The sequence below is a fragment of the Tympanuchus pallidicinctus genome, unplaced genomic scaffold, assembly GCF_026119805.1.
Source record: "Tympanuchus pallidicinctus isolate F22 unplaced genomic scaffold, pur_lepc_1.0 scaffold22, whole genome shotgun sequence".
Taxonomy (NCBI): Eukaryota; Metazoa; Chordata; class Aves; order Galliformes; family Phasianidae; genus Tympanuchus; species Tympanuchus pallidicinctus.
The window spans coordinates 29,212,131-29,223,876 of record NW_026294739.1 but is presented as its reverse complement, the minus strand read 5'-3'; the positions used below and the strand labels follow the sequence as shown (position 1 = coordinate 29,223,876).

Genomic DNA, 11,746 nt, shown 5'->3' with positions numbered 1-11,746 from the left:
CATTTTATTTCTGGTTAATCTAATTAAGTAAAAACCTGGGATTGTGATGTCAGTACATTAGTAGAAGGAAGTAACGCTTCCTCTAGGAAGGATAGCAGTTCTGACCTTGCTGAGAAGCAGGTCATGATCTAACTGCAGGATGAAAATAAAGCAAGACAAGCTGCAATAATAACACCACCTCGTTCTCTGGTAATATAGTTTAAAGTGAGATTATGGCTTGTGGATTGCAGGTAAGAAAGCACGATGGATTCATATTTGGTTATCTAACTGAAGAGAGCTTTTAAGATGGGGGAAGGTTAATTACAGCCAAAAAAAAAAAAAAAAAGCATTTTTAGATATATTGACAAAATTAAAAGCTTTTTTTCTATTCTTACTAAAAAAATTCATCTTTCATAATAGTTTTTATAACAGATGCATGTCTTAAGCTCAATTATTTACCAATGTGACAATCTGTATTTAATGTACTTATGTTTGTGTTTTTTCATTCTGTGCTGATGAAACAACACATACTTATGAATCTCACTGCATCCAACTGTTCTAGCTTGTTGGTTTAATTTTTATCACTTTGTAACTAAGAAATCTGGCTACATCAATAAATGAACAGAAAATGAGAATGAATCCCACTTAAACAACTAATTCCACGAGTATGAGCTCATGATTAAATAAATTCAATGACTTGTATTACAGCTTCGTAGGCTTCTTTATTATAAGAGGATGCTGCTGTACTATTTAGCATGTGCCATGATACAAGTGCTTTTGTGAGCCTGTAAGGTACAGGCAGCATGTTGCTATGGTGATGTGCTCGAACTGAGGCAATTCTTAATGTTCTGTTTATGAACCTTTCAGTAGACCTTACTTTGTTTAGACGTAGTAGAAAACAAACATTACTGTAATGACTTTGTTTTCAAAAAAACTGTCTTAATAAGCCAATTATTAACCAAATAAAAGGTATTAAACTGTGCTGTTGGATTAAGCAACTATCACTATGCATGCCTGTATGCTTCAAGACTTGTTTTGTTCAGAAGTTACATTACCACTGGCAAAGCGTACAGCTGATACCAGTGTAACTGCCAGTATCTCCTGCAAGATTAATAAGGCATAAATAAACTTGATTTGAAAACAATCTCTCATCTGAGCTTTCATTTCACTAACTTCAGACATGAGGGAAACAGTAACTAAAACAGGCAAAAAAGCAGTACTGACATACTAGGTTGTGACTAGTGACTATCAACTGCAAGAATATTCTTGCAAGTTTAACTAGAAACATCAAGGCCAATTAATTTTGAGCACTTGCAGAATGCTTAGAATCTCATCCAGGCTGAACAGTGTGCATTACCTTGTATTACAACCTTCTAATATTTTGGAGTTTATGCTAATTGTCCATTTTATTTAATCCTTAAGTGGATTTATGGACAATTCAGAAGGTGATAATTGATTATCTCATTGCAACTGTTACAAATTTTGCAAGTAATAAACTACTTCTATTCCCTACAGTCCTTTTTCTTTTTTTAAGAACTCATCTCTCCTATGTCCAAAAAAAGCAGGTGTTAACTTCACAGCTCACAACACTTTATTCTATCGCTACCAAATTCGTAGCTCTGTGCTGTCCGTTAGCAAGCCAACAAATGTTTGGTTCTGAAGTTTGTTTTGAAAAATGGAAGGATGCTCAGTTGGTAGCAGAGCGTCATGCATGCGAAGTCTGACTTACAGTCTCAGCAAGAGGGCAGACTACCACCATTACATTAAAACTTTGTGTTTTCCTGGAGTACCTGTCCACTTTGTTGCTAAATAAAAAAAGGTATTGGGAACATGCTGTTCCTGACTTGCTCATCTCAAAGTTAAGTCTACTCATATTGCTTCTCCATGAGTTTCTCTTGCTATTTTCTGCCTTTAAGTGACTAATCTGTAACTTTGAGTATGTTTTAAATCCAAAGCAGGCTATGACTGTGCAGAGGATAGAGGGAAGAGATAAGGTGATTTTCTGTCCTTTCTTTCTGCGCTAGACTGTAAAGCTTTTCTCTTTTTCTCGCCTTTGAATGGCTCCGTCTTCACTCTTAGCTATTTCCTTTTCAGATAAAAGATAAAGACAGTGGCTATAACAAAAACCTGTTCTGCATTCCTAAGCATTATGAAGAAGATATAGAAAGAGTCTTCATTCCTCACGGACTAATCCTGGACAGGTACGAGAACAATAAATAGCAGTGGTATTGATGGCAATGACTAGTTTCCCTCCAAAAGAAAAGATTGCTGCTCTATCCTGTCTGTATAGCCCATAAGAAGTACGGAAACTCTGTGGCTCTAAAAATTAAGTTCTACTCTGGATTTTAATACAAGAGGTGTTTTTTGGAGAGGACTCTTCTATAACTTCAGCTAAGTTTCTGCTATCTCAAATATCTTTAAGCTTTCCATTTCCATGTTATTTACATACGACTTAAATCAGTAGTACGTCAGACAGACATTTGGTGAACTTAACTGCATATATGTAACTAGATTGCCAGGGTCTTAATCTAGTCACAGTTTTGTTATTAAAAAACAAAACCAAAATGGCTGGACATTGCTTAACAAGTGGACAAACAAACAAATATGATGTTCAAAACACTTTACAGAAATTAGGGTTTGGATTTTTTTCTTCCAGGACAGAACGTTTGGCTAGAGATATCATGCAAGATATGGGAAACCACCACATTGTTGCACTCTGTGTCCTTAAAGGAGGCTATAAGTTCTTTGCTGACTTACTGGATCACATAAAAGCACTAAATCAAAATGGTGATAAGTCTGTGCCTATTACTGTGGATTTTGTTAGAATAAAAAGTTACTGTGTAAGTAAGTTTCTTTTCCTTGGAAAATTGATTCTCCTCGTATGTTGCCATTCTGAATACTAAATATTTATAAGGAAGTTCCACAGAAACCAAATTTATCATGTTTAGAGCAACTTCTGTTCTGAAAAGCAGTTCATAAATTGATTTACTGATCTACCCAATGATCAGAAGGATATTGTAAATTTACTGTAATTGGTGTATAGATGGACATTTCATGTGACAAAGTCAGGGTCAGATCTTCAGTGTCCTCCTCTCCAGCCTGCTGTTTCCATAAAGGTTCTATTCTCTTTCAAATGGCAGCCTTTCTTAAGAGGGAGAGTGGAGAGGAGCTTAGCATCAGAGACTTACTTACTTTCTCTAACTGCATTGCTTGCCATTCCTGCAGAGAATTGTTTTGAAATCCATGTACTGGGGAAGGGGAAGCTTGCTCAATCAACCCTGGCTGGTCTGAGCCAAGTGCTGAAAAACAATGACTTACAGCATTTTCTCATTTCACCTTCTCCTCACTTTGAAGGCTTAAGCCCTGTGCACTGATAAAAACGTATCCCATGTTAAATACATCAGTTTATAATATCTTATTTCATAAAATTCTAAAACAAATTGGCAGTAACAAAAATAGCTGAAAGCTACTTGGTACCTATTCTGGGACATGAATATATTTTTGTTCAGAAGCATTCTGTGCAAACATGACAGCATTGATATTTCACGTCCTTGTTCTCAACTACGTAAAAGCTCTCTTACTGAAGCAGTGCTGTGTACAGTTGCAAGTGCCATTTCACAGGTGAACAGCCAAAGCAGCACACATTACATAAATGCAATGCAGTACTTTTGAGTATATTTTGTGTCAATTTCCCTTTCTCCTTCTAGAACGATTCACCCACAGAGAAAATCAGTATTGTTGGAGAACTGTCTGCATTAAATGGGAAGGTATGACTGAGGAACTTCAGTTTTAAGGAGAAAGAGCAGTTCTTATGTATCCTCCAGGAAGTCTACCCTTAAGATTTTGGTACTATACAAATAAGTTTTAATAATAATGATAATAATAATAATGATTCACACTTTTAAACAGTAATTCCCAGTAACTCAGTAGAAACTTAACGTGATCAGCACTGAAATACTTCTAAAGTCCTGTTCCATTTCTTCCCACAACCTACAGAAATGAACCATCTTAAACTGATGCATGCAATATATTCTCAGAGTGTTCTTCCTATACACATGATACTATACAAGACCTGATAGTTTTCCCAATATTTTATCCTTCTGTACACAATTTCAGAAGAACTCTTAAGAAAGCAATAAAATCCGAGTATTTAAGTAATTCTAAGTAGCCAAGTGACAAGCTCCTTTGAAAACTGATTACAACTTACATGTGAGTGAAGTTTTAATACAAACTTTTTTTTTTTTTTTGGCTGTTTAATTTGCTGAAGCTCTTCGTGTAAATAAAATACTTCTTTTTCTTTCCTTCCCTATGTGGTTCTTTTTCTAGAATGTGCTAGTAGTAGAGGTGAGTAATGACCTCTTATTTTTGGGAGGGGGGAAGGGAAGGTGTTGTTCTACCTACTTCGCAAGGTTAATATTAATTACATTTAAAACAACACTTAGCTAAAGTATGCATATCATCTTAATGCATGCTAGAGCTGCTGTTTTTTCTGCTTTACGTTAATATACTGAAAATATGTTTTTTCTTTCAGAGTTGAATGATTTTTTTTTATTATTATTTCTTTGAGGATATTATTGAGACTGGTAGAACAATGAAGGCACTGCTTTCAAAACTGAAGGACAATGAACCAAAGATGATAAAAGTAGTAAGGTATAACCACATGGTTATTCATTAATGTGTGGTAATAAGATATAGGAAAATCACTGGTGAATTATCAAGATATGCACAAACATATTGTTAAAATAATAAAAAAGTTTCATGGCTTTTGCTTAGTCTATAAAGTCTGATGTATTATATTTATGTTCAAAAGAAAACAGCTCTTTCCATAGGTTTCCTAACACCTTTTCAGCTGCCTCAATACTAGAATGATAACAAGACTTATTGCCCCTCCTCGATATCCATCCTTAATTATCTGAGTTTGTAAAATCTAAGAGTTTGTCAGCAATTATGAAATGACTTCAAGAGGCATTCTAGACCTGCTTTTGGTTGGTATCTAAAAGGAATTATGTGGGAATATCCATGTAGACCAACTTCTGGGGTCTAACGTACCAGTTATGCTCCCTGCAGCAACCTTCCAGGTTCCCAGCATCTTCAGAAGCGTACAGGAAAATAAGGGATGGATATGACTTTATGGCAGGAATTGGAGTAACAACTCACAGCTTGTATTTGTCTCTATTCTCTCTCCCCTAAAACCTTTAAATGCTGCTTGAATTTCCCCATCTATCAGTACTTCCCTACTTTGTTGATGCATAACTATATGGAGGGAGGAACAAATGATTTGCAGTACAAAACTGAAAAGCTTTCAGTGTAAAGCAATAAATACCATTTGGACTTTTTGAATGATCCTAGATTCAAGGCTTCGTTTATTTCTTTATTATAATGCTGAAAACTACTACTAAATCTGTTAAAATAAAGCAATAAAATTATTTTAACTGCATTACTATAGAAGCTTACTCGGGAAGGGAGGGAGAAGTGAAGAACAGAGCTTGGAGTATGACATTTTAAAAGTCTTAACCTTTACTCCTCTTTATTATAGCTTGCTCATTAAACTGACAAACCGAAGTCCAGGTTACAGACCAGACTGTAAGTACTGCATTTGGTTGTCCAAAATAGGATTTCATTTCATGTATATGAAAACTAGTATGTAAGTTTCAGGAAGGTTAAAAGAAATAGGGAGAAAATATATAAAAGCTTTAAAACTGACAGTCGGTTTTATGCTTCATAAGTACATTTAAATGTATTCTATGAAAAAATATACGTATAACATTAACTGATAAAGATGGCATAGATTCTAACGTTGATCATCAATTTGCAGCTCTGACTCTTCAATGTTAAGCATTCTAAGTACCTTGAAAGCAAGATTAAATATTTCTTAGTATTATGCTTAAACAGATGAACCATATGTTGAATGCAAACTGCGGACCTAAAAGATATTTCTACTACCTAAATCAAAAAAGACCTGTGGTGTGTGTTTGTTTTACAGATATAGGTTTTGAAATTCCAGATAAGTTTGTGGTTGGATATGCCCTTGACTATAATGAGTACTTCAGAGATCTGAATGTAAGTATATATAAATGTGCCTTGACTGTTACATGCTTGTTAGTTACCTGTGGTAACAGTAATGAATATTACCTTATAGTAGGTGCTTCTGGACGACTAACAGAACTTCAAATTTGACTAGATACTTTCATGAAAAGGGCAAAAACAATATGATCAGATGATAACTTAAATGCAGGACTACTAGTCCATGTCTTACCTGTCTGTGAATCTGCTTCACAAGCCTAGTAGCTCAGCCTTGCCACACAGTATCCTGAATCCTCCAGGATGGTTGGCAGCATACTCTGCACACTGCATCTAAAAAGAAATTAATTTGTGATTTGGTATTGATTTCATGTTTCTTTGTGAAATTCTATGCTGTTTTTCTCTAGTAAAATATTCAAAACTGGCAGTAGACTGGCTTATGTATGAAGGTGTTTCCTATGCTGCTGAATGTGTCAATCAGGACTTCAACTCCTTGGTTCTGCTATAGTCTCCTTAGGCTGCACTGAGTTGTAGATATACTTAGACTCTGAGAGTGAGAGATTATTTTCTTTTCCCCTTAACAGTTTTTATAAGCATTTACATAAATCTGTTTAGATGGAAAAGTGTCTCACTTGAAAGTCTTTAATATGACAAACCAGTTCCGTTACAGACACAGTGAGATATTGCAAAACAGTGTAACGGACATTTCACAGCAAGCATAGTGTAACTCAACTTGCAAAATGTTATGTTCTAGTTCCAACAGGAGAATGCAAGTAGGAATGTAACTTAAAATACTCTTTAAATTACCTTTGAAGGTTAAGTTTCACTTAAGCTGCATTTTTTTTCTCTTTTTTTTGTTTTGTTTTGGTTGTGTTTTTTTTTTTTTTGTTTGTTTGTTTTTTTTTAGCACATTTGCATTCTCAAAGAGAAAGCCAAAGAGAAATACAAAATCTGACATCATCAGTCTTCTGGACTAACAGCTCACCAGCCTGTACTGCGTGTGTGAAGAAGTGATCTACTAGCCATGCTCATTTTACTGAAGCACTACTCTGAGGAATGAATGCATTTCTAAAGACAAACTTCTGCATGTTTTTTTTTTTTCCTATAATTTTGTGATTAAGGATGAATGACACCTTTCAGGTGTTTCAATGGAATGAGAACATAACAGTGGTCATAAACTTGATATCAGAACAAAATGGATACAGAAAGGCTGTGCATGTAAATATGTCTGAGTTTTTATTTACTGTAAGAAATAACACGGGTATTGTACATAAGCTACAAATTTAAGTATGTAAACATTTGTGAGTAGTTAAACAGGCTAAACAACAGAGAAAAAAGTAATCATCCACATAATTAGTGTGAATTACCACTCATCATCTCCAGTGCCATGGACTGGGGGGAGAGTCTGGGGCTTTATTTGCTTTTCCTATGGTTCAGGTGTTTCTCGTGCTGCTTTGCTGCATCTTCCCTGAGCTGCGGTGAGCAATGACATTCATTGTTAAGCGTTTATGCCAAGCCAGTATTGCTTCAACGAGCCACCTTCACCCCTCGCCTTTCCATAAGCGCACTCCACGCGCAGCTCCTCGTCCCGCGCAGCGCCCCGCCCCTCAGGGTGCCGCCTTTCCCCTCAGGGGGAGGAGCCTGCAGCGCAGCGTTTGGGGGACGATGCCGACTCGTTCCGAGACTTTCTGCTTTCCCAGCTGACACCTAGCGCTACCCTTCCCCGCTTGCTGGCGTGCGGGAAGGCTGCGATGGCTCGTTTGCTCCCCCGGGCTGCTCCGTGCCTGACTGGCTGAAGCCTCTCCACGGCAGCCGCCTCAACGCCGCTGGGCGGGAAGCGGGAAGGCCGCTGCCGCCTCACCTGCGACCCCCGCCTTGCTCTGTCTGCCCGCCAATCAGAATGCGGATCTCGGTGAGCTCGCGTGTTGATTGGAGGGAGCCGTCGTCAGTCTGCAAGAGAGGGCGGTGAGAGGCGAGGGGAAAAGTCGTGCTCGCGTCGCAGGTGGCAAAGATGGCGGCAGCGGAGCAGGAGGACGGGCGGGAAGGGGAGCGGTCCTCCCGGCTCGGGTAAACCGCGGCTTGACGGACGGCGGAAGGAAGAATGGGGCCGGCCGCCGCCTTCCTGGGCCCGCTGCAGAGGAAGGCGGCGCCGCGCGCGTTCTCCGCTGAGTGCCGGCCGCGGTGGGGCCCGCTCATCTCGTTGGCGGGACGAGCTGAGGGCCGGACCGCGGCCCTCACCTTCCGTGCCCCGCTGCGTTCCCACGGGCCGCATACAGCGCGGGGCGCCGCAGCTCTTGTTCCGTTTCCTTCCAGAGAGAGTATAAAAGAGAAAGCGAAACTCCGCTTGAGGGAGTGCGATGTTGGGGACAAGTTCTCCCATCTGCCTCTGCGCAAGGCCTCGGTGCTGCTGCCGCTGCTGCTGCGGGACGGCGTGCTGTGCCTGCTGCTCACCGTGCGCTCCGTGCAGGTGTGTGCGGGCCGGGTCCTGGCGATCTGTGCGGCAGTGAGAGGTGATTTCCGGCTCTGAAATGTTAAAGCAGAACGCAGAGAGTGAATTACGGGGTGTTGTACAAGCGTGTAAAGCTGAGCGCCATCCTGTGTAGCTCTTGACAAGGCTCGTTTCTTTTGTCTGCAGAAACCTCGGGCCTGAGATGGTTCTGTAATGTGAGCTGTGCGAGGTGAAACAAACTTATAATGTGTAACTCCTTTAAATTCCAGCTGAGAAGATCACCTGGGGAGGTGTGTTTTCCAGGAGGTAAAAGGGAAGAAAGGGATAAAGATGAAATTGATACTGCTCTCCGGGAAGCCAAAGAAGAAGTGGGACTGCAGCCGGAGAAGGTGGAAGTCATCTGTAGGCTTGTGCCTGTGATTGATAAAGTAAGCAATAAACTCTGTCAGTGTATTGTTAGAAAGCAAGTAATTTCCTTTCGTATGGTTGGTAATGTCCTTTTCGAACCTGTAACTGTAAATAATCATAGGTTCTTAAAATATACAGCCTGTGCTGCTGGCAGAGTGAGGGGAAGAGATTCTTTTTGGTGTTTGTGAGACCACTTATGAAGTCCACTTGGAGAGTATCCAGAAGACAGTGGTAAATGGCTGAGAGTCTAGCAGAGAGCCAAGGAGATGCTAAGTGGGCTGGAGAATGTGAAGTAGGAGTAGAGGCTGAGAGAAGTGGGTTGGCTCAGCTTGAAGTTAGTGGGGGATCTCATTGCCATCTTCAAGCACCTGCTGAGTGGTTATAGAGAAGATGACACTAGACTTGTCTTGACACAATGGACACAAGCAGCAACAGGTGCTCACCATGCAGTTAGACAAGCAGTGGAATAGATTGCCTTGACTTTTAGGAAACTGGCAGGATTTATTCAGGCACAGCTCTGAGCGCTGTGATGTAACCTCAGAGTTACCTGATTCAACAATGTGCTCAGAGCAGGATTAATTTAGATTGAAAGGGACCTCTGGAGGTTGTGTAGAATGATTCTGTATGGAAATTAAGATGTTATTGGCATTGAAGTCATTGTGTGTAAAATAACAGGCTGCCAATTTCAATAGTGATATTTAGTATTGTGTGGGACCAGTTTTCCAATAGAGGGGAAAATTATTCAAAAGTCTTGATATTTGTTCATCAGGTAAGTTTTCTTATTAATGCGTCAACAATCAGTTTCTGTTAGCTGCTTACTTTCAACAGTATGCTCCTCACATTTGAAAAAATATTAAAATTGCATTGCAAAATGCTTTAGTTAACTTTTTTTAATACAAATAACATAAAAACCACGTACTTCAGAGGCTATATGTAAAAAGGATCACTTCAGTTTTCAGGTTATGTGGTTTTGGACTGCAGAAGTCTGGGCGCTTAGATTGTGCTATGTTTTCTCTACACATACATTCAAAGCAATTTAATTTAAACGGAGTCCCTCCAGACTTCCATCAAATAACACAGACGTTGAGCTTTGCCATCAGTGCTTCCTGTTGAGCAGGGATGCTTTACTGTTACTAATAAATAGAATTAGTAATAGGTCTGAAAGAATTACGGTATGCTGTTCGTACAAGTTACTATTTTAAATAAATTGCCCCTGCCTTTGAAAGAGGGGGTGAATGTAAACAACCAGCTCCAAAAAAAAGTGCATATATCTTCTAGTTAAGATTGTTTCCTGTGCTCCTTTTGTAACATCTGAAATGTTTTTAAAATAAAGGAATTACTTTTGCTTGGTTCAAGCTTAGTGTTTGTTTTCTGTCTTTTTTTTTTTCTTCTTCTTGTTCTTCTAGATGAATCATTTGATAACACCAGTTGTAGGATTTATAGAGGATACCTTCCAGGCCTCTCCTAATCCAGATGAAGTGAGCGATGTTTTTGTTGTGCCACTGGAGTACTTCATCAAGCCCTTAAATTACATGGCCTTGCCGTATAAAAACTCATCTGGTTACTTAAGCTGGATGCACTGCTTTACATATGATGACCACGAACGTAAAAAGTCATTCAAGATATGGGGACTTACTGCACATTTTGCTGTATTTCTTGCTATTGTAATTTTTAGGACAAAACCCACCTTTGAAGTTCATTATGATCTTGACAACTTAATTGCATCTGCTGAGAATGGTTTTATGAACTTGTATGCATCCATAAAGGAAAGAAAGAAGAGTAGTCTATAACAGGCTGGTCTGATGGTCTCTGTTGAAGGAGGAAAAAGGTTTGGGCTTGTTTTCTTTGTATCCATTACTTGATTGAATTTCACATTTGCATTCCTGCTGAATTGGAAAACTTTTTTTAATAAAACCGAGCTGTCGATCACTAACTAGATTCATAAATTTTACCTGGTTTTGAGTTATCAAAAGCACACAGTACTTTTTTTATCATACAGATTTAGAAGGTCAGGTTCAGTTTCTGCTTTTGTTTTGTGTGATTTGAGGCTGACTTTCTGTGCCTTTCTTCCATTTAATGAAATAAAACTTTTGATTTTTGCCTGTTTGAAATAGAACATAAAAACTTTTTGGAATCTGTCCACATCTTACTATATGCCATATTGCATATCTTCAATGCATACACTATTGTTTGCTATCTTTAACCACTTGAAAAAATGCATAATAAAAATATGAAAGTTGGCAACTGCTTTTACAGTTTGTTTTGTTTTGTTTGGGGCTGTGGAGGGAGGGAAGGAGAAGGTTCAATGAGTTTTATATCTCTTGCCCTATTTAATACTTCTCCCTGAATTTCTCTAGGCCACGGAAAGCTTAGTGTACATGTAATGGAACTGAACTTTGCTCCTCAGCATCATTAATATCATTCTCTCAGCTCCAACAATCACTTTAAGGAGAGAAGAGTGTTATTCAGCATTCATGAAATCTTATAATGCTCATCTGTGGTTGAATCTGTCCCAATAGCACTGGCATTCTTTGCACAGTGAATCCTTATTGACTAGCTGCTATTGAACTAGAAGCTTATTTATAGTGGTCACAGCATTGTAGGCAAAAGGTTAATTTTTAAAAAGTGAGTTTGTCTGCAGTTGGGAAGTTAACAGGTTGCCAGTTTGTAAATTGTAGATCTTTGAGCAGCAGGGATGAAACTCCTGGAGAAGTAGTAGCTGGGTTTTGAAAGAACAGTTTCTATTTGTCACTGTTAAACACCTGTGAAATTATTGAAGCATTTGTAAAAAAAGAAAACAGTGCAACTTTAAGCACTTGATCTTACTTGTATGAAGTTTCTCTCAATTCTAGTGTACGTAGGAACAGAAAATAATTCAAATGAGAACGT

At 38.8% G+C, this 11,746-nt stretch overlaps 2 protein-coding genes across 5 annotated transcripts; both read left to right on the top strand.

Moving 5' to 3' along the window:
• Positions 1-212: 212 nt before the first annotated feature.
• Positions 213-7,278, top strand: LOC128082093 (hypoxanthine-guanine phosphoribosyltransferase-like). Its single transcript, XM_052685925.1, has 9 exons — positions 213-230; positions 2,074-2,180; positions 2,636-2,819; positions 3,687-3,746; positions 4,306-4,323; positions 4,547-4,629; positions 5,516-5,562; positions 5,963-6,039; positions 6,908-7,278. The coding sequence occupies exons 1-9, from the start codon at positions 213-215 to the stop codon at positions 6,953-6,955; spliced, it is 642 nt and encodes a 213-aa protein (XP_052541885.1). The 3' UTR covers positions 6,956-7,278.
• Positions 7,279-7,636: 358 nt separating this feature from the next.
• On the top strand, positions 7,637-11,097 carry NUDT7 (nudix hydrolase 7). 4 transcript variants are annotated; one of them, XM_052686278.1, is made up of 4 exons: positions 7,637-7,965; positions 8,314-8,467; positions 8,719-8,877; positions 10,264-11,097. In XM_052686278.1, the coding sequence occupies exons 1-4, from the start codon at positions 7,901-7,903 to the stop codon at positions 10,645-10,647; spliced, it is 762 nt and encodes a 253-aa protein (XP_052542238.1). In that variant the 5' UTR covers positions 7,637-7,900; the 3' UTR covers positions 10,648-11,097. The 4 variants fall into 4 exon arrangements, with proteins under 4 accessions (XP_052542238.1, XP_052542239.1, XP_052542236.1 ...); XM_052686279.1 differs by having other exon boundaries at positions 7,957-8,067; XM_052686277.1 differs by lacking the exon at positions 7,637-7,965 and adding an exon at positions 7,979-8,181.
• The last annotated feature ends 649 nt before the right edge of the window (positions 11,098-11,746 follow it).